Consider the following 24,303-nt stretch of genomic DNA (forward strand, 5'->3'; position numbering starts at 1 on the left):
GTTCCACATCTGCAATCTCAAGAAGTGCTTCGCCGATGAATCATTGGTGATTCCACACACAGATGTGCATATAGATGAGAGCTTAAAATTCGTAGAGAAACCGTTGTCGATTGAAGATCGACAGGTGAAAAAGCTTCGCAGAAAGCACGTACCGATTGTAAAAGTCAAATGGGATGCTCGTAGAGGTCCCGAATATACGTGGGAAGTCGAAGCTACAATGAAAGAAAAGTATCCCTATTTATTTGAGTAAATCTCGGGTCGAGATTTATTTTAAGGGGGTGAGGATGTAACACCTCGAATTTTTGTGTCCAATGATGTGTTAACACGTGTCGTTTAATTACACGTGGCATCTATATTAAATATAGGACTAAATTTGACAAACCTTGAAAGTATGTAAATTCGAGGGTTATAAATGTCAACAAGGGCAAATATACTGTATAGTAACCCTAAATAATGCTTGTACCTTCAAACGAATAAATCATAGATCGTACGGGAGCGAAACGCGAAAGAAAGTGAGAGATTACAAGCTACAGGGGTTAACCGTGTCAACATGTTTAATTATACCTCTGAGTGACCCTTAACGTTCCCAAAGCTTTGTAACAGTATTATACACTCACTAGAAAGTAACATATAAATTTCGCGAAGTTTCGTTATGAAACAAGAAAGTTACGATCGAATTCGTAGGAGAAGGGTTAAAAGCGTCAATAATATAAATTAAGGCCTTCTGAATAATAAATAAATTAACCAAGGGCTTAACGATACGGGTAAATAACGCGAGGTCCCTAATCGTAATTAATCGAGGGCCTTATCGCAAAGTTACCCCTTCAAACCCGAAAGGTCAGGTAATTAATTACAAGGATCCTATAATCATTACAAAAAGATTTGAAAAAGATTTATTTTTAACCCCTTACGGACCGTAAAGGGTATGCCTTACGGACCGTAAGGAGGTGAATGATTGTGCTTGATCCGCCTCTGGCTTACGGACCGCAAGGCCGAAGCCATACGGTCCGTAAGCGATGCCCAGCGACAGAATTATGGTTGTTGGCTCCTTTAAGCGGCAAGACATTAATGTATGGGTTTTCCAGGGTCATGGGCGCCCCCTACTCGACCCATAACACTTAGGGACACCTGCCCATCATCCATGAGCACTTATAGACCATTGTGTGATGATCTTGGACCATGTCTTTGGCTATAAATAGCAAGCTTGTGTTCATAAGTTCATCACAACTCAAACTCACTCATCTGGTCATTTTAAGAGCTTCCAAGCATTCTTCTCTGTTATATAATCAAGTCTTAACTTCTGTAAGTTCATTAGATCCTTTGTGGTTTGAATTGTACTTAGTACATAGCTAAAAACCAAACCGTCGTAAATACGGTTTGACTTTAAAATAAATCCGTGATGGTTCAGTCTTATGACGAATCAAAGGTAGTTATGAGTTGGTATTTATGTGGGTAATAAACCTCTAAAAGGGTTCCCTCTGATCACCACTCTAACTAGCTCAAATGTCGAGTCAAACGAACGTTTAAAAAGTCAACAGAAAGCTATTTTTGCGAATTATGCATAATCTGTAATGTATATGCTATGGAACCTGTTTAGACACTCATAAAACATGATATTAAGTATATAAACTTGTTTGCGCTCGTTTGAATCGACCATTTGCTATATTGAACCGGTTCGGAGCCGAATGTCGCAAAAGTTTGAATTTTGCTTTGACTTCAGTTCTGACCCGTTTTAGTGAGGCATAGATATGCCTTAGGACTCTCTTAGGACCAGGTTACATGATGGTATAAACCTCTGTGATCGGTTCATTGTTTGTCCGAGTCTTTTACGCATTTCCGTTAATCGCCTAAAAGTTGACCGTAACGGCCTTTTAAAAATAAAACGAGTATTTCGGACACGTGAACGGACCATAACCTTGCTTACTAAATTATAAGCGTGTCCTTAAAGTTACACGTCAATCCGAGGTCTAGAATGAGAGTTATGCTAAATAGCGCATTTATAAGAAACTTTTGTAATAAACGACGCAATTCGCATAACGCCTATCTAAACCAAGATTTCGTCACCAAAACTCTTACCCACTGTTATAAAATAATATTTCTGGAATTTTAAAGATTTTTAATAATTTTTACCTTGCTCATAACCTGCGATTATGGCTACGGTTCGGTAAATACCGAATATGCCCTTTTCGGCCAAAACTTGAGTTCTACAAGGTCTTTTGATCCGATTCCAGTTTCTACTGATTTTAAATAGTAAATAAAGTATTTTAGACTTTATAAACTGTTCGGGAAACTCAGATTTCCTGTAGAACTCGAAAAGCTCTTTAAAAGTCTTTAAAATGACCGAAAAACCCCTACGGGGCGATATATTAACTAAAACTCGTTACGGGCATCACGGAAGGTATCCTACTGATACCTCAACCTCTTTAAGGCATATTGACTTAGGAAATAAGCGTAAGACTCTCATGGTTAACCGTTTCGCCTATTGCGCGCACGGTTCGGCTTATGAAACTAGTTTTCATAAAATAGCCGATATGGGTCAAATTATATTATTTGGGCCCCAAAAATCCATAGTGTGAACCTTAAACCCATCTAAAACAAGTCTCTGAACTTGTTGGGTCAGAATCACACTCCATTCTCGGTTTTCGCCTTTTTCGCGCGATTAAACCATATTTATATTTCGGAACCAACCGGTCTAGGCTACGGCCAATATAAAGACCCGTTAGGATTCTAAGAGGTTAATTAAAACCTTCGTTCCAGATTAGGAGCCAGTAAAAGCTGTCACACCCCCAAATTACCACCTAGGGTATGTCCCTATTGGAGGTGCAACGATCCAACAAAGAGCCACCAATCATATCAAACACAAGTTATAATGTAATAAAATACCCAATTGTAATGTCTGAAAAGTTAAACCAAAACCCAAGTATTGAGCGGAAGCATAAAGGTGTAAATGTATCAAAACCAAATCAAAGTAATTGTTTGTTTATGACCACAACCACTCCAGCAGCATCAGACAGCAAGCTCCCCAGTTCCTTCAGTAATTACCTACAAGCATGTAAACAAGTGTGTCAGACTACGCTGGTGAGTTCAAGGTTTGTGTTTGTTTACCAAGTTGCGTTACCAGTCATGTGAGTAAAACAGTTTACAAAACGATATGTTGTTTGTTGTTAAGATGTTTGATGTTTCGATGTTGCTCATGTTAGATACCCTAGGGAGTGTGCCCATGTGTATCCGGGGAGTGGGTACCCCTTAACGACCGTTTGCTATGTTGCCTTCGTTAGATACCCTAGGGAGAGTGCCCATATGTATCCGAGGAGTGTGCCTCTAACAACCATAGCCATACCCAGATAATTAGTTCACGCCCGTCCTTACGGCCCGGTGTGAGGTTTCCCACCTAATAGCGCTATCAACTAAATACCTCCATTGCCCTCCAGGCAATAACCAAAACCGATTAAGTTGTTTACCCAATGTTTCCCTTCCAAATGTTTACCAGTTGTCCCAAACCATCGGGACGCATGCTTGAGAAAATACAATGAACTCACCTTAGGTTTGCTCGGTTAGACAAGTTGCTCGTTAAATAAATTCAATACTCACAACCTAGCAGAGCGTTTGGTAATTATCAGCTTTACAGTTGGTTTACACATAGCCCACATCAGTGGTTATCACATATGGCACGTATAACGGTCAAGTAACAATTCAAGCAAGAACAATAACTATTCCTCATCAAAATCAGTGAACCAAATGCTCCATATCACATCAACCGGTTAACCTCAATCTCGGCCCACTTAACATGTATATAAATAGGTTTCCATATTCTATTTGTTGTGCATAATTCAATAATTAATACCCATCCCTATGCATAATTCGTAGCCCACTGTTATATTTTCACGTTGCCCGCTTACCCCTGTTCGGCCCAATTCAACAAATATAAACTATTACAATTACCATGCAGCCCAATTAACTTGTTCAACACTTCAGCTAGTTCATGAATGATTTAAGTCTATTAGCACACATGTTTCGGCCCACTAGACACCCCTAAGCACTATACAGCCCAATTCACTAATTCAGCCTACTTATTTATTACGGCCCAGCTACCAGACCTGCTTATACCCGATCCGGATGGCCCATTAACTAAGCTGTTCGGCCCAGCACAACCTAATAAGTCCGATCCATTAATTGCAGCCCAAACCAACCTGTTTTTACCCAAATCCAACCGTATGTACCATCCTCTCGTTATGTGGCCCATTATACGAACAGCCCAAGTTATTAAATCAATTAATCAACATGTAACACTTAATCAACCAACCCAGATCACCCAATCCGAAGGTCTAGCACATATCCTCATAAAACAATCGAACAGTTTGTCACATCTTAGTCATATGTTCTGTTATAGCTTATCCGAGATGTATTCCAATTATCATTAAATCTTGGGCAGTCGATTTGGTATGTACAAGATGTATTATAATTATTACAAAATCTTAACTCATAAACAAGAATTATTAAGCAGATTCTGATCGACACTAGGGTATTCACATACAATCATGGCATCAAAACATCAACCCTATAACATCATGTATAGCAACAAGGAGTTTTATATACTAACCGTTATTATCGAATGAATAGGATCTCCTACGTCTTGATGCGTATCAATGAAGAGGAGAGGTGGGGTTTTGTTTACTGATGTCGAACTCCAGGAAGGAGAAGTGGGAGGGTTTGTTATACTTTTAAACAAATCAGAGTTTTAGTTGGCTTACAATACGTATTCTATTCCTTATATGAAAGGGTTAAAGTGTTGGGCCGGTTACACCATCTAGACATTAGACACGTGTTGGGCCGATTACAAATTACATATGGGCATTGGGCCAGTTGTTATTCGGACGATACTAAAGTTGGGCTGAGCTTATTATTCAAACTAATGGACAAGAGAAACAAGGATGTTGGGCCGGCTGTTAACAAGGATGTGGTGTTGGGCCGGCTCGCTAATATACAAGGGGGTTGGGGACCAAACAGTGTATATTTATTCGATATATATATGTGGGCTGATTACTTTGTTTAATAACGTTTGTGGGCCGATTAATACATTAATACATTAGTTGGGGCCGGCTTAGATTACAACACATGTGAAGGCTTAAACATAAATATGACGCGTTTACTAATCGTAATGGAAGTGAAGGAGGAATAACGAGGAATCAAAGTTAGTGAAATTAACCTTAAAAGTTCGGGTTGTCACATCATCCCCAACTTGAAAGAAATTTCGTCCCGAAATTTAGCAAACAGTCACTGAGGAAGCTAGTTTTGTTAAGCGTTTTCGCGGGGTGTCACATCATCCCCAACTTGAAAGAATTTTCGTCCCGAAAATTGATCTAAAACAATGGTTTGAAGTAAGTTCCGACGAACTCGATCTATAGATACTTTACGACGCCTGGGGGGGGCTAATCTTGTGATCAGTGGAAATCATGGTATGGTGGTTAGCGTTTTGTTATATCAGTTGCCAATCGAAGAAACAGGGAATTAATGAGGTTCGTACAAAGATTCGAGCGAAACAGGGGTCCCTTAAACGTCCGAAGGGTTTGGCCAGCAAATTTGTTGTCAAGAAGTAACTTCCAGTGGTGGTGCATGGCGGCATGGCACAACAGGGAGGTTCGTCACATTGCGGTCGCGCGAGTGTATCATTTGTCCAAAACAGAGTTTGGTGGGTAAGGTTTAGTGTTGCAAAACGACAAACGCGTGTAACTGTGACTGCTTCACTCCTAGCGGCGATGACAAGTGAAAGTGATAAGGTTCGTCTACAGGGGTGCGTGGGTATAGTTCTCCTAATCTCGTGTTCGTTTGGGAGTTCCATCTAGCGATGCCTTCACATGGTTAGTTCTATTAAAACAAGGGTGCACTGGAGGCCCTTGTGATCGGTCTAATTGGTGCCTTCGGATAGAAGCGATGCTTCGCGTGTTGTAGGGTTGGGTTTCAAAAGCTGTAAGAACGTTCTCCGATTTTATTACTCAGGGATTCACAGCTCCCCGCTATGCTAAGGAGGTTGAAGTTGCGAAACCCTCGAAAATCCTACGACGAAGCTGTGATAGTATTTAGCAAACCTAAGGGATTTCTGTTTATGGATAAGTCAGAAACTTCATGGATAAGTGGAAGACACTCGATCTTCCTTTCTTAAAGTGGCAAATCGGTGACAAGAGTTAGTATGGCAGGGTAGCCCTTCTGTAGACACTTCCGGGCTTTCATGACTGTGACAATGCCAACAACGGCACCACTACGATGATCTTAAACTGATAAGGATTCCCCACTGGGGAGAGGGGACGCATGATTTTCTGTTTGCAGAGAATTTTCCGCTTGATACCTAGATAACCAAGTCCATGTCAACGACCATGTCAAAACTTACAAAAGTGTCGCATCAACCGATAGCGGCAGTGCATCAACCCATAGACACCGGATAGTACAAAGGCCAGCGAGAGGTTTGCCCTAATTAAGGTAACTGTAGTGGAGTCAAAGATGTGACTCTTGTGGTGCAAAGGTAAAAAGAGGTAAGGTGACGACTCAGTACAAGAAATATCCCTTAAACGATAAAATAAGAAATCCATTCAAATTAAACCATATAAGTCACTACATCGAATATTCGCAAAAGTTTTAATTACCATGATTGTTTATACGAAAACAACTGAAAGAAAAATAACTAGATAAACGATTGAAAGACGAGTCAGTCGTCCACGTCACCGTCCCCGAGGTCACTACCATCATCATCGTCCCCGTCATTATCCGAGACCTCCTCTGGCTCTTCTTCCTCCTCCTCTGGCTCTTCCTCCTCCTCTTCGGGCTCTTCATCAGACCCTTCCGCCTCTGGTTCGGGAGGTGCCGGGACTGGGGCTGGCTCGGGTTCAGGTGCGAAGCGGGCTTCCTCCAAGTGATGGACCCTCCAATCTATCATACCTATCTGTTGGGCCTGCGAGTTAAGCCTTTCATGATCCAATCGAGCGTCTCTCAGTATCAGACCCTGCACCTCACGCCCTTTTAGGGCTTCTGCCTTCAAGTCATTAGTCCTCCTAATAAGTTCCTGTATCTGCTTCTCTTGAGCTTCCAATCGCCCTCCTTGGGTATCAACCTTTCTTAGTAATTTCTGATTTTGCTCCATTAAGACTTGGTTTTGTTCTATTAGAATCTGGTTATAATCTCGGAGGGCCTTACTCACAGCCGCCTCGGCCTGAGCGCTGAGGGAGTTAACTGGTAGGGCATGCGTAGGGCGGGAGGACGACTCCCCGCCCTGTGCGAGTCTCTTCTTATAAGCAGCACGCGTCTCCATCTGACGCGGGGGTGAGTGAGTATCAGCGGGTGCCTTCCCTGGCGCCCGGGATTGGTCGGAAGATGCGGACGATGTAGACATACCTGTCGAGTTGATGACGTAACGCAAGTTAAACGAAAGGATGCACACTCACAACGTTCCAAAAGAGGGTATTAACGCAGAAAGGAAATATGACAGAAAGAGTAAGCACACAAGGTTTCAATCAATGGTTGCTACGTCCGTTTCCTCGTCCACTCATGTTTCTATATATGGGAAATGAACTAATTTAGGGGTCGAAAACGAGGAAAGTGTTTCAGGTTTATCACGTCGAGAACGATTAACTTCCATGTTCATACACAAACGGGGAAGAACCCCTCTTACACTCGTTAAGCCTCATTGGGATTTGCATGCACCACGCGTTATTATTATGTGTGCACCCATGATAATAAGGCGGTTTGCATGCTCCTCTCAATGCTTCTTAACTTATGTTTGAAGTTTCTCCCACCCCAATCAACACAAAATATGCACTACCAACAAGATGAGAATTTACTAAATGTAAGTGTTATGTTACACTATCAATGTGTCATGATGCCTACCATGTCGTATCGTGCATGCTATAAATATAATTACGTTTACTAGGCATATAATGCATAAGCTAAGGAGGAACGAACCGTGCAGTCTGAAGCTGAGTGTCATGGTCATCGTTTGGATCAATTCGGTTATAGTCTGGTTTTATGAAAACATTTTTAAAACCGAGTTCTCTATAACCAGTGGCTCTGATACCAAACTGTCACACCCCCAAATTACCACCTAGGGTATGTCCCTATTGGAGGTGCAACGATCCAACAAAGAGCCACCAATCATATCAAACACAAGTTATAATGTAATAAAATACCCAATTGTAATGTCTGAAAAGTTAAACCAAAACCCAAGTATTGAGCGGAAGCATAAAGGTGTAAATGTATCAAAACCAAATCAAAGTAATTGTTTGTTTATGACCACAACCACTCCAGCAGCATCAGACAGCAAGCTCCCCAGTTCCTTCAGTAATTACCTACAAGCATGTAAACAAGTGTGTCAGACTACGCTGGTGAGTTCAAGGTTTGTGTTTGTTTACCAAGTTGCGTTACCAGTCATGTGAGTAAAACAGTTTACAAAACGATATGTTGTTTGTTGTTAAGATGTTTGATGTTTCGATGTTGCTCATGTTAGATACCCTAGGGAGTGTGCCCATGTGTATCCGGGGAGTGGGTACCCCTTAAAGACCGTTTGCTATGTTGCCTTCGTTAGATACCCTAGGGAGAGTGCCCATATGTATCCGAGGAGTGTGCCTCTAACAACCATGTGAGGTTTCCCACCTAATAGCGCTATCAACTAAATACCTCCATTGCCCTCCAGGCAATAACCAAAACCGATTAAGTTGTTTACCCAATGTTTCCCTTCCAAATGTTTACCAGTTGTCCCAAACCACCGGGACGCATGCTTGAGAAAATACAATGAACTCACCTTAGGTTTGCTCGGTTAGACAAGTTGCTCGTTAAATAAATTCAATACTCACAACCTAGCAGAGCGTTTGGTAATTATCAGCTTTACAGTTGGTTTACACATAGCCCACATCAGTGGTTATCACATATGGCACGTATAACGGTCAAGTAACAATTCAAGCAAGAACAATAACTATTCCTCATCAAAATCAGTGAACCAAATGCTCCATATCACATCAACCGGTTAACCTCAATCTCGGCCCACTTAACATGTATATAAATAGGTTTCCATGTTCTATTTGTTGTGCATAATTCAATAATTAATACCCATCCCTATGCATAATTCGTAGCCCACTGTTATATTTTCACGTTGCCCGCTTACCCCTGTTCGGCCCAATTCAACAAATATAAACTATTACAATTACCATGCAGCCCAATTAACTTGTTCAACACTTCAGCTAGTTCATGAATGATTTAAGTCTATTAGCACACATGTTTCGGCCCACTAGACACCCCTAAGCACTATACAGCCCAATTCACTAATTCAGCCTACTTATTTATTACGGCCCAGCTACCAGACCTGCTTATACCCGATCCGGATGGCCCATTAACTAAGCTGTTCGGCCCAGCACAACCTAATAAGTCCGATCCATTAATTGCAGCCCAAACCAACCTGTTTTTACCCAAATCCAACCGTTTGTACCATCCTCTCGTTATGTGGCCCATTATACGAACAGCCCAAGTTATTAAATCAATTAATCAACATGTAACACTTAATCAACCAACCCAGATCACCCAATCCGAAGGTCTAGCACATATCCTCATAAAACAATCGAACAGTTTGTCACATCTTAGTCATATGTTCTGTTATAGCTTATCCGAGATGTATTCCAATTATCATTAAATCTTGGGCAGTCGATTTGGTATGTACAAGATGTATTATAATTATTACAAAATCTTAACTCATAAACAAGAATTATTAAGCAGATTCTGATCGACACTAGGGTATTCACATACAATCATGGCATCAAAACATCAACCCTATAACATCATGTATAGCAACAAGGAGTTTTATATACTAACCGTTATTATCGAATGAATAGGATCTCCTACGTCTTGATGCGTATCAATGAAGAGGAGAGGTGGGGTTTTGTTTACTGATGTCGAACTCCAGGAAGGAGAAGTGGGAGGGTTTGTTATACTTTTAAACAAATCAGAGTTTTAGTTGGCTTACAATACGTATTCTATTCCTTATATGAAAGGGTTAAAGTGTTGGGCCGGTTACACCATCTAGACATTAGACACGTGTTGGGCCGATTACAAATTACATATGGGCATTGGGCCAGTTGTTATTCGGACGATACTAAAGTTGGGCTGAGCTTATTATTCAAACTAATGGACAAGAGAAACAAGGATGTTGGGCCGGCTGTTAACAAGGATGTGGTGTTGGGCCGGCTCGCTAATATACAAGGGGGTTGGGGACCAAACAGTGTATATTTATTCGATATATATATGTGGGCTGATTACTTTGTTTAATAACGTTTGTGGGCCGATTAATACATTAATACATTAGTTGGGGCCGGCTTAGATTACAACACATGTGAAGGCTTAAACATAAATATGACGCGTTTACTAATCGTAATGGAAGTGAAGGAGGAATAACGAGGAATCAAAGTTAGTGAAATTAACCTTAAAAGTTCGGGTTGTCACATCATCCCCAACTTGAAAGAAATTTCGTCCCGAAATTTAGCAAACAGTCACTGAGGAAGCTAGTTTTGTTAAGCGTTTTCGCGGGGTGTCACAAAAGCTATCGGTGACTTAATCAAATTAAGGAATAATACTTGCAAAGGTAAATACTTTTAACTTATTTCCCCTATATGGGCTTGGGATACGGTATAATAATACCGCTTGATTGAGCATCATATCTTCCATCGCTTAGGTGGTTAATTAAATATTATGATCGGTTCATTTAAACAGTTTTGTTTCTTAAAAGCCTTTGGCATCATTTTACGAAATGGCCACGACCATCGACATCCCGGTGTAGGCGTACACCCGGTATATACTGTCTACATTTAATTAAAAGACGTAGCCGTTGGTTTCTATACTACGGTTTTACACAATGTGGTGTGTCTATTAATCTTTAACCCGGCACGATCCGGGCTACTGAACGCATAAAAGGACATGTAATACGTTCACAAGATTTTAATAATTTTCCCAAGTTATAAAAGAGTTTGTGCCTTGTGCATTCAAATCAATTTTAATAAACATTTTCAAATGTGTCAGTTGAACGTATTTACCAGTGTAAACTGACGTATTTTCCCCCAAAAGATTAAGTGCAGGTACTATACGAAATTGGCTGGTAATTAGCTTCCTAAGCATCACGAATAGTCTCGCAAACTCGATGCCGAATCTGAATGAACAATATTTTATTATTTTGATCCGCTGTGGATACATTCGACTTCTGTAATACATTTGATATTACAACCAGAGGTTGAAGTATATATTTATCTTTAAGCTTCCGCTGTGCATTTATATAATTGTGTGGTTTGACTATATTGTTGCCAACTACGTCACGGTAATCCCCCACCGGGCCCACCGGTGATACACGTGGAATTCGGGGTGTGACAATCTACCAACTTTTCAGAAAAAGTATGCGTATACTGGGCTCATCAGGCTATACGAAGCATATAACCTGAAAAGGTGTCAGACTCCGTACCACCATACGCGTGTATTGCCCTATGAGCGGCTTATCGAGTTGTTTTTTTAAGCTTGTGATACGTATCAGAAGTTGCAAATGAAATATACACCATCTTCACAATCACAAATTCGTAATGGTTGTTTACAAATGTAGTAGGACGACTGCACTAAGAACATCTTGGACTGAAGCTAATCCCGGACGTCAATTTTACACTTGCCACAGTATGGTTTGTTTTTAAGCCATGTTTTTTAACATTTTGAAATAGGGATAGCTATGGGTCGGGTTAGGGTAAGTTTATGCAAGACATTTAATCGAATATTAATTATATATGTCGTTTTTTAATATTATTTTAAATATTAAGTTTTTTAAAAGATGTTGTTTTTTTTATAATAAGTCGACTAAGCATAAATAACAAAAGGAACAAACGCTCGATCCGCCTTGAAACTGGTTTAGGGCCGGTTTTTTTGCATTTTTTGAGATTTTTTATTATTCATAAATCAGTTATTAATTAAACAATTAATTAAACAATTAAAACAGAAAAATTAATTAAAAATTTAAAACAGAAAAATTAATTTAACATTAAAGGAAATTTATTAATTAAATAAATTTTCCTTTAATGTTTATTTATAGGTTCAAACAGAAAAATTAATAAATCAATTAAAACAGAAAAATTACTTAAACAATTAAATCAGAAAAATTAATTAAACAATTAAAACAGAAAAATTAATTTAACATTAAAGGAAAATTTTTAATTAAATAAATTTCCTTTAATTTTTATTTACAGGTTCAAACAGAAAAATTAATAAATCAGTTAAAACAGAAAAATTAATTAAACAAAATTAACTAAACAGATAAAATAGAAAAATTAATTTAACATTAAAGGAAAATTTATTAATTAAATAAATTTCCTTTAATTTTTATTTATAGGTTCAAACAAAAAAAATAATAAATCAGTTAATACAGAAAAATTAATTAAACAATTAAAACAGGAAAATTAATTAAACAACAAAAACAGAAAAATTAATTTAACATTAAAGGAAATTTATTAATTAAATAAATTTCCTTTAATGTTTATTTATAGGTTCAAACAGAAAAACTAATAAATCAATTAAAACAAAAAAAATTAATTAAACAACTAAAACAGAAAAATTAAGTTAACATTAAAGGAAATTTATTAATTAAATAAATTTCCTTTAATGTTTAATTATAGGTTTAAACAGAAAAATTAATAAATCAATAAAAAGATGACCTTATAAGAAATATACACCGAAGTATAGAAGCTATGGAATGGGTGACAATGTACATGTCTCGTATTACACAGGGTAGGACGTTAGTAGGTAGTAATAGAACTCCACGAAAAAGAATTTGTTAACTTGGCAAAGGTGTAACATCCGTGAAATATAGTGTACGCAACATTTTTTATAAAAAAAAATATTAATTAGAGTGTTTTATAACATAAAAACCCTTAATTACCTCACAAGATTTTTTTTTAAAATTAATACCATATGAGTCGTATAGGGCAAGGAGACCCGTATACAACTCCTATAAGGTGCTCAATGCCCGATACAACTCCTCTGGCGGACACATTATGCGTACACTATATTTCACGGATGTTACACCTTTGTCAAGTTAACAAATTCTTTTTCGTGGAGTTATATTACTACCTAGTAACGCCCTACCCTGTGTAATACGAGACATGTACGTTGTCACCCATTCCATAGCTTCTATACATCGGTGTATATTTCAAAGTCCATTTCATACTGTCATCGGGTAATCATCCATTAACAAATATAGTATTTAAAAAAAAACTAAATATTTTGCTAACGAATTTTCAAAATATGGTAATTTACTCAAATCAATAACAACTTTTCAAGACGACAAGAACAAACCTTAATATTTTGCTAATTGTAATTTATTATCTAGTTATTCATCCATATAGAATGATATATTTGTATTCATAAACATACACATCGATCAATATTTTATGGTTTACCTACTACAAAATATATTTAAAATATTTAGGCCACATTTTTTTGGAAAATATTTTGTAACCGTAACCCACAAGAAAACTAATGTATTTAGTGTTCAAACACAAGAAATAGTAATTGAATTTGAATCAAATTCTTACCTCATCATTATTATTATTACTATATATTACTATTACTATATATTAATAAATAAATTGAAATTAATAGTGATTTTAATATTAATATAATATATAATTTTTTAATACTTTTATTATTTTAATATTATAATAATAGTTATTTTCTTTATTTTTTAACTTTAATTCTTTTTTTAATATCAGGGGTTGGGATAAGCTTGGTGTCAAACGGTATCGAGCCAGTACTGGTATCGAAAATACCGGTGCGGTTCTGTTCGGTATCAGTACATGAAGGTAAAAACCGCCATTAATACAGAAAACGCTAAAAGTTGGTGCCGAATTGATATTGGAAATCTTTTGGTTTAGGAAATTCAGTGCGGCTACCTGGTACCATTTGCTCATCCCAGATCACGGTTACCATACGAACGACGGTATCGCACAACTTTTTTTTATTGATTTTATCAACTTTTAATTTTTTCTTTTTTAGTTTCAGGGGTAGGGATGAGCTCGGTGCCAAACGATTCAGAATCGGTACCGATACCGAAAATACCGGTTACGGTACTGGTATATGAAGGTAAAAACGGTAGTGAACCGGTACCAAGAACACCAAAAGTCGGTACCGAATTAGTACTTAAGATCTTTCGGTTCGGCAAATTTGGTACCGATACCCAGGACAATTTGCTTATCTCTGACCACGGGTTTCATAGGAACAACATCGTTACCATACAACTTTTTTGGTTGATTTTCTTTCGGTTATCTTTTAGTTTTTTTTCTACATTTTCTTAGTATTCTTGTCAGCGGTTCTGTTCGCAATATGCTCGTAGTGATTTCAAAACACATATAAACACAGACTAAATAACAAAAGAAATTCGCCGCAACGCGGCGAACTTCTTTAAACCTAGTTTAATTAATTTTTTTTGAATGACTTTTTTTATTAATTATAAAATCATGAGGGTATAACTGAAATGATTATAATCACACGTTTAAAAATAGTTCTTCAAAATAAGTATTTTTTTCAAAGTAAGTTTTGTAAAAAAAATGTTTAATTTATGATTCATGAAAAAAATATAGTTATATGATAATTTATGATTAGATCAAATATTATTTAAGGGAATTGAAGTTATCTAATAAGATTAGGAGTGATAAACACATAAAATCTTCAAATCTTCAAAACACTATTTTGGTAAATATTTTTCATACAACACCATTTTGGTAAATACTTTTTCCACTCACACCATTTTGGAAAAAAAAAAAAAAAAAAAAAAAAAAAACTCCGATAAGGGTCGTGTAGATCAATAAGCGCGTATGGGGTTACCTTTTCACACTTTTAAGACTGAACTCCCTGGATGTCAGTCATTATACCTTAAATTCATCAAAAGTTGTGCCTGTAAGCCACGTATAGTTTAATGAGAGGCGTATAGGGTTTAATGCTTCAACTACCACAATCTTATACGCCTCTCATAGGACAATGAGAGGCGTATCAAAACTCTTTTTCTGACACATTTAATGCTTTCACACTGTATACGTCCCTTATTGCCCTATACGCGGCCTTTAGGGGATGTGCACATAAAAAATGGAGATATATCAATACCATCACCATTTTTTTAACGGCTAATTTTTTCCCTTTAAATATTTAAACCTCTTAAAAATTAAAGTTTGATATACCCACAAAAGATAATTCTTCTTGAATAACCTAAATGGCATGATGAATGCATAAGGTAGGTATAATGTTATAAATACCCATAAAACACGAAGTTTTTTTCCACCAGACAATTAATGGCCGGAAAAGATAAGGTGAACAAATCACCACATGTTCTACTCTTCCCCTACCCTTCTTCACAAGGTCATATAAACCCTTTCATCCAATTTGGCAAACGTTTACTCTCCAAAGGTGTCAAAACAACACTCATTACAACCATCTACACCTTAAACTCTACCCTCTCCCACAACAACAACACCACCTCCATTCAAATCAAAGCCATTTCTGATGGCTTTGATGAAGGCGGTTACGCGAGTGCCGAAAGCGCCGAATCCTACCTCAAAACATTCAAAGAAACTGGCTCAAAATCACTAGCTGATCTCATCAAGAACCTTCAAAGTGAAGGAAACACCATTGATGCAATCATCTATGATTCTCTTATTATATGGGCTTTGGATGTGGCTAAGGACTTTGGAATTGATTGTGGCTCATTTTTGACACAAGCTTGTTGTGTAAACAGCTTATATTATCATGTTCATAAGGGCTTGATTTCTTTGCCAATGGGTGCAACCATTTCTGTTCCTGGGTTGCCACTATTTGAAAGGTGGGAGACACCATCTTTTGTGCATAATTATGAACCGAATGATGGTTGGTCTCAGACTGTGTTTGGTCAGTTCGATAACATTGATCAAGCACGTTGGGTTTTCACAAATAGTTTTTATGAACTAGAGGAAGAGGTGAGTTTGCTTCATTTTGTCTTTTTTTTTTGTTTTTTTTTTTTTAATATGTTTTTATTCCTGCCAAAATTGATATACACTGAATATGGAGTTCAAGTACTTTATTTCATGAACAAATAAAAAGGACTAGAAAAATCAGTACCTTTGAGTGTGTGTAGTGCGCAAAATGTGAAAGAAAACAAAATGGAGTTTTTTTTTTCCAAACTAGTGTATTTACAAAAACTATTTACTCACTCACTCTGTTCCATTAAAAGTGTCATATTTTAAATTTTTAAAGTCTTTATTTATAAACTTTGACTTTAATTATATATTTTTTGTGTTATATAAAACTTGATGAAAATTAACCCGATAAAAACACTTGTAAAACACACTCAAACCATATAACTTTTATCAAGTATTATCTAACACCAACAAAATTATTTAAGGTCAAAGTTTATAAATAAAGACTTTAAAATTCAAAATAGGACACTTTTAATGGGACGGATGTAGTACCTTTTTGGGTACTTTAAAAAGTATTTACTTAAATAGGTACTTTTGTTTATTTTTTTTAATTCTTTTTTAATTTGTTTGTTTCTCTCCTAATCTAATTGGTTAAATCCTAAATTAATGATACCTAAATAAAACATAGTATTTTTATTTAATAAACTGACTTTTTGTAAATTATTCTATTTTTTTGATCTTACGTTTTTTAATTATAATTAATATTATGTCTGTTTTTAATTTGTAATAGAAATACTTTAAGTTTAATAGTAAAAATTTATGTATTTAGCTTGGCTTTTTATTCTAAGAATAAAAACTTATTTAGTCATTACTTATTAACAGAGTCGATCAACAATTGAGAACAAAATATACAAAATAGTAAAGAGAACAAGATTACTCTCTTAATAAATTGAGTGAATGATTAAATTAGTTTTTTTATTACTAAGATAAAAGCCAAACTACATATATTTAACTTAAAGGTATTTTATTACAAATTAAAAATTAATAAAAAACGAGATATATTAATTAAAAAACACAATTACGTTGAACATCAATTTACAAAAACGTATGATAAAAAAACTTATAACAAGCTAAATACATAATTTTTTTAGGTATCCTTAATTAAGTAAAATATTAAATAAGTTTGTTATTCTTAGAGTAACAGCTAAATACATAAATTTTTACTTTCAAACTTGAAGTTTTTTTATTACAAATTGAAAACATACATATATTAACTAAAAAACGTAAGCTAAAAAATATAATAATTTAGAAAAATAAGTTTATTGAACAAAACCACTATGTTTTATTTGGGAATAATTAATTTAGGTTTTAACCAATTAGATTAGGATAGAGACAAACCAATTAGAAAAATACCCATTTAGATAAATACTTTTCAAAATACCTAAAATGGTAAATACTTTTTTGTAAGTACACTAGTTTGAAAAAAAAAACTCAAACAAATGTGTATCACATAGGTAGTGCGCAATTTCATCTAGGAACAAAAAATAAAAAATAAAAGAAAAAAAGAAACGTGTATCACATAGGTGGTGAGTTTTATCTAATAGTGGCCATGTGAAATGTGAAAGCGTGAGATGTATAAAGTGGTGGATTCAGAAAACTTTTTCACGTGGGGCGAAAATTTATAAGGGTCGTTTGTTTATCGTTGTATAATAATTTTTTTATTCATTTCTGGTTGAATCGGGTCAGGTAAAAAGTTCATGGGCCGTTGTTCTTTCATTTACCCGCCTCCTTTTTTTTTTTCTTCTTTTGGCCTATATGATAAAAAAGATTTTATTACAAGTTTTTACAAGCAAAATATTCTTTTAAAAAACATTTCCACAATAATTTGTTTTTTTCTTTCTTTAATGTATATGATAAAAACTTTTAGATTGTTTTAAGTTTTATTTAATTAAAATATACATTTAAAGAAACATTTCACATAATTAAACATGTTTAATAATTAATATATTAGAGCAAATGATACAAAGTAATAAAACAGTGAAGTATATAACTGAGGGGATACGGAGTGGGTGCGGCAAACCATCGGCAAACATGGTTGCCGCTCGGTAACCACCACCCCTCACTTGTTTGACGTTTGACGTGCGGCAAAGTTGCCAAATCGGTGATGGATCACCGTTCGGTAAAGGGAGAAGTGTGTTTGGGGAGTGGGGTCCATGCCATCTTTAAACAATCACACCTTTTTTTTTTTTAAGTTTACCACTTCACCAAGTGTCTAACCATTGCCAACACTTTTCAACATAGTTTAAACACTTATGACTGAACCACGTGGCACACTCTCATTGGTTGATTTTCAAGTTTGCCACTTTCAAGTGTCTAACCACTCCCTACACCCTGATAACCACATAAATTAAAGAACTGAACATAATCATATAAAATTGTTACTATAAAATAAAAGCAATTAATTAAGTAAAAAAATGCATAAACTTACTTTCTCTTTATTGTTGTCACAATTTTAAAACTAGTTTATTAATAAGGAAAGTAAATAAAAGTAATTAATTAAGTGAAAAAAAATGCAAAAAACTCACTTTTTCTTTATTGTTGTCAGAAGTTTAAAACTAGTTTATTAATAAGGGTATAAGGAGTGGTTAAACACTTTAAAGTGGCAAACCAAAAAACCGACCAATCAGAGTGTGCCATGTCAATTAGGCAAAAGTGTTTAAACTTTGCTGAAAATTGTTGGCAGTGGTTTAAACACTTGCTGAGTGGCAAACTTTTTTTTTATTTTTATGTTTTTTTATATTTAAGATAAAATGGAAAAAATATAAACTTTTTAAAAATAAAAATAAAGCATTACATTTTAATTAAAAATAAACCATTACATCTTAAATAAAAATAAAACATTACATTTTTAATAAAATCTAACTTAAAAAAAAACTAAAAATCACAAGGCCATCCATATTTTTTTGCGATCTCACGTTTTCTAGCGAGTGCGACTTCCAACATCTTCGGGTTAAGGTCGTCGGTAGGCCGATTATACCACTCAAAGTCCTTCTCGTACATTGTTTGTCGCAACGCCTCTCGTTGCTCATCCGCCAAGGTCAAATATTTTTCTTCTCGTACACGTTTAATTTCCATTACCTCTTTTTTCATGGCCTTGTACTCTTCGAATTTGCTTGTTATATCTCTTGGATCTTCGGATTAAACGGGACACTACTACCACCCGAACCACGTTTATCTTGAGGCTTCGACTTTGAACCGGACCCTACCATTTTCTTCTTGCCTTCACCCTTCTTTGAGCCTTCCATATTTTTCAAAGTGTAGAATAGATTGGGAGAGTATAGAGAGAAAGGTGTATTTTTTTAAAATGTGTGAGTGGTATGTATATAGGGTGAAAAAAAATTTAAAAACAATTTTTTTTTACATCAAACGGTAATATTACCGTTATAGGGGTAATAAATATGGCAGCCCTCTTCTTTCTCGCTTCGGTAATCCATCACCGCATTTAATCTTTTGCCGCGACCTATGTTGGTCGGCGGCAATGTTTGCCGCGCGGCAAACGTCTTTGCCGCTTGATTGCCGCACCCACACCGTATCCCCTAAGGAAAGTACAACCTTGCCCTAAAAAGCATCTTCATCTTCATACCCTACTCACGCATCTTTTTCATACCTACGTAAGGATCAAGCTTTTCACTCTCCCTTTTCAATTTCAAGGGGTGTTATTGTAAAATTTTACGGGGAGCGGTCACGATTTTGATAGACGTATTAAACTAAAAAAAAATTAAGGAAGACGTCCGACCACCCACGAAATGCCATAGGTCCGCCCCTGGATGTATTGGTTCAATAAGGGAACAAAAAAAAAAGTTTTATTAATGCACTCGCAAACATGTCACTTTTAATGTTTATTTTTTCTATATTTTGTATAACACTCTATTTATAATATATATGAACCACACAAAAAAGTACCACACTACGTGACACCAATCAATACCACACCACATGGCACGACACAAGATATTATAGTAAGGTTAAACATTTTACAAATGTCTTTGGTCGATATGAATCGATCTTTGATTTATTAGGTGATAACGTGGATGAGAAAGATGTGGAAGCTGAAGGTTGTCGGCCCAACACTTCCATCTATGTACCTGGACAAACGACTTGAAGGCGATACAGGTTACGGGTTCAATCTTTTCAAAGCAAATCACAATGATTGTATGAATTGGCTAAGTGATAAGCCAAAGGAATCAGTTGTTTATGTATCATTCGGAAGCGTGATAACACTTGAACCAGAACAAATGGAAGAAATCGCATTGGGTTTGAGCAGTTGTGATATGAATTTCTTGTGGGTGGTTAGGACCGAAGAACAGGAAAAACTCCCAAAAGGTTTTCCAGACGTGAAAATCCCAAGTAAGGGTTTAGTTGTAGCATGGTGTAGACAATTAGATGTGCTAGCACATGAATCAGTAGGATGCTTTGTTACACATTGTGGGTTTAACTCAACTCTTGAAGCAGTAAGTCTAGGAGTCCCTGTGGTGGGAATGCCACAAGTTTCGGACCAAACTACGAATGCCAAGTTGCTAGATGAAATTTGGGGTGTTGGAGTTAGGGCTAAGGCTGATGAGAACGGGATAGTGAGAAGCGAAACTCTAGTGTCGTGTATAAAGAAGATTATGGAGGGTGAGAGAGGAGTAGTAGCCCGAAAGAATGCGGCAAAGTGGAGGGAATTGGCTAAAGTGGTCGTTGATGAAGGTGGAAGCTCCGAAAATGATATTGACGGATTTGTATTTGAACTAAGCCATAAGTGCTAAGTTACAATCATATCCGCAATTAGGATACATAAATTGATTTTAATTCTTAAAATGTTTAGTGGCATCATGCTTTATCATGAACAATTGGGATGTATAAGTTGATTTTCAGTCTTAAATGTTTAATGGTAACAACGTTCTCATTCATTTCTAATGCCCGCTTACATTCAGGGTCGGTTAAAGGGTAAGCCTAGTGAAGTCCGAGCTTTAGGCCCCCTTTCTTCAGGGCCACCATTACTTAAGATTTATTTAGATGTATATAAAAGTCCTCTAATATATCAGCATGCTTATGATATCAATATTAACCACAAGCTACTTAATAGTTTATACTCATATAGTGATAATGATCTCAAGGTCTTTTCCTTCATGTCTACTATTGTAGCATTCTATATTCATGTTTCTAACCCCTAGTTTGCATCAAAACAACTATAGTATTATTTATTAAGAACATAAGCAAAAAAAAATCTTTTAAACGGAAGGGCATCAATTTTAGACTTTGCTTTATGCCTCTTAAAAGGTTAAGCCGGCGCTACTTACATTTGCTTTATTTTTTCCACATAGCCTACTTTATTTTTCCAGGTTCTTTCTTTTTCTTTCTTATGTCGTAGATGTACTATTTCTTTTTCATTCTTATGTCATTGTAGCATCACTTTTAGGGGTTGGTTGGAACTTCTGAATGGTCAAGTGTTGAACCAGTAAGTAAGAAGTCTGAATCATTAAGTGCTGAACTAGTAGGAGGTTTGAACCATTAAAAGCCAGCGGCGGAACTACAGGGAGGTCCGGAGGGTCCGTTGACCCTCCGGTCACCGCAGGTCATGTAACCTTTAATCCGTCATCCTATTGAGTTTTTGCATCTTGACCCCTTAGATTTTTAGTTGAGAAATAAATGAAGCGAAAAGAATAAAGAAAAAAAAGTGCAAAAAACGATCACCGAAATAATTCCGAGAGGTGCCATAGTTACAGACTAAATGAAAAGTGAAGAAGATGGTACATTGAAGAAGAGTTTTCCCAAATGGGTGTTGTTAAAAAAATTATTTTTCGTACTTTAAAAAATATTTATTAAAATGGATATTTTTTTAAAAAGTTACTTTTCCTCACTCCAAGGTTTATTGGATAAAAAAGGTTTCCTTTTATAAATATATTGTTTAACAAAAGTTAAAGGAAAATTATCTTTTAAGTGGTTTATTTAATAATTTTGAAAAACATTATCTTTTAGTTTTTCAGTAATTTTCTTAAATGGAAAAACATTAAAAACATTTTCTTGGCTCATATGCAGATATATAAAGAAGTTTAAAATAATTTAAAAATATTCATTCTTTTATGCAACTTATCTATAATTACAAAGAAGAAAGTCGTCGATAGTAATATCACATTCATATTTTTTTAACGGCAAATAATATCACATTCATATTATACCACCATTCTATAACATCATCAAGCTAACTTTTATATAATCTGCATATATGTTTTTCGCTCATATACATATATTCATTCGTTTATTTTAGCTTGGTTGTTTTTCGCTCATATACATATATTCATTCGTTTATTTTAGCTTGGTTTAAAATAATATTGTTTACCTTTAAACTATATGCCAAATTTTCCAATTTATTCTTCTAATTAATAAAAACGATGTAGAATTTATAACTGACATGGAATTTTGTAATTAACATATAACTTTTTATATAAACTTGTATTTTTTTTTTGTTGTAAAAATGTAAAATTAGAGATTTAATATGCAAAAAAAAAAAAAAATAAATAAATAAACAAATTCGAGTCAAAATGGGTTATGACCATGCCAGCTCTCGAATATCCATGTTGCTTCTGGGTTCGTATGTCTGAAAAGATTTTCGGATTCGGGTTGTGTCGGGTTGAACCCGCTAATCCACAAACACGCCTATTTAGCATCCATAATAAAGATACATGTAACTTACACAAAAAAAAAAACATAAAACAAAAATCTTTATAAACTTAACATAGTCATGAAAGTTGAAAATTGTTTGTGAAAGAATTATCATCTTTTAAAGTATGTTTTAAAAAAATGAAGAAGAATGTTAATAAAAGAATTAAAAAAAATCATTTAAAAAACTTTTATAGAATCTCACGTCCATTTTTTAAGTTTACCATAATCTTTTCTTTTAACTCTTGTAAAATAATATATTTATAAAGAAAATTCTTTTTATCTAATAACATTAGGAGTGAAAAAATATAACTTTTTAAAAAATACCCATTTTAATAAATATTTTTTAAACTACCCATTTTGATAAATAAGTTTTCCAACTTCACCTATTTTGAAAAAAACTCCATTGAAAAAGATGCAAGTTGTTTTTGTCGTAAAGCATGTAATAAAAAAAAGTCTATGATCTACTAGCTACTAGTCAACGTAGTAGTTATACTATGCTCCCTTCTTTTAAAAGGTGATATAAAAGTACAAATAAATAATAATTGTATGTATTTCATGTTTAGTATTTATTATTTCCCCTTCATTTATTTCATTTAGTTTAGAAAATGTCAAGATTTTTTAATGAGTAAACTGCCATTTTGGTCCCTGTGATTTTGTCATTTTTATCATTTTAGTTTAAATTTGAAACCTTTTACATCTGCGTCCCTGTGGTTTTATTTTTATTGCCATTTTAGTCCAAAAGCAAAGTCAGCTAATATTTCTAAAGAAAAAACCTGTTTTTTTTTGTCCTTTTCTAAAGGGCATTTTGATCATTTTGACTGCCCAACTACCCACCCCACCCCCACCCCTACCCTTTTTTCTTTAATTCACAGTCAATATTTATTAAAGAACACACCCATCTACACAGCTTCAAATAACTTTAATGGCCAATGACGATGAACCAGAGAACTATTCAGTAGCAGCCAAAAGTAACGATTGGATCAAAGCCATGAAAAAGGAAATAGATTCGACCCGGAAAAACAAAACATGGCAAGTAACCAAGCTACCACAAGGCCATAAACCAACTGGTCTCCACCATTAACATCCACTACCGCCATCATCTCCACCATCGGAAAAACGACATCACCGGTACAAAAGGGGCGCCGGAAATAAAAAAGAAAAATGTTTCCAGTCGCCCTCTACCTACTTCGTGTGACCCTTTCTTCTTCATATCTCAACTTTACACTTAACCAATCAACACAGAAAACAATTTTACACTCTATTTTTTGCTATCATAACAACTGAACTCAATTTGACTTCAAAACAATCTGGTTTCACAACAAAAACAAAATTTCATAAAAATGAAAAAAAAAACTTCGTGTAAATCAATAAGAAACAAAACAAACCCACATAGCAAAAAATTCAGACCCTTTCTCATAAACAATCAAAACCTAGATAATAAAACATCAAATTGAGCATTAATGAGTACCGGTTTAAAGGATTTTTTTCAGAAAATGTACCAATTGGTTGATAACGTTACATTAGAGAAGCAGAGTTAATTGGCAGCGCTGCAGAGGAGAAGAGGAAGGTGGCGCTATGGAGGGAGAGGAGAGGAGGTGGTGGCCCTGTGGAGGAGATGGTGGTCCGATTCACACTGTTGGTTTGGTTCTACACGTGACCT

The 24,303-nt window shown here is 35.5% G+C and overlaps 1 protein-coding gene across 1 annotated transcript; it reads left to right on the forward strand.

The window, feature by feature from the left end:
• The first annotated feature begins 15,312 nt into the window (after window positions 1-15,312).
• On the forward strand, window positions 15,313-20,897 carry LOC110877119 (UDP-glycosyltransferase 74G1). Its single transcript, XM_022125275.2, has 2 exons — window positions 15,313-15,998; window positions 20,018-20,897. Exons 1-2 carry the CDS (start codon window positions 15,339-15,341, stop codon window positions 20,744-20,746), a joined length of 1,389 nt encoding a protein of 462 aa, XP_021980967.1. The 5' UTR covers window positions 15,313-15,338; the 3' UTR covers window positions 20,747-20,897.
• The last annotated feature ends 3,406 nt before the right edge of the window (window positions 20,898-24,303 follow it).

The sequence above is a fragment of the Helianthus annuus genome, chromosome 9 (assembly GCF_002127325.2).
Source record: "Helianthus annuus cultivar XRQ/B chromosome 9, HanXRQr2.0-SUNRISE, whole genome shotgun sequence".
In the NCBI taxonomy this organism is placed as follows: domain Eukaryota; kingdom Viridiplantae; phylum Streptophyta; class Magnoliopsida; order Asterales; family Asteraceae; genus Helianthus; species Helianthus annuus.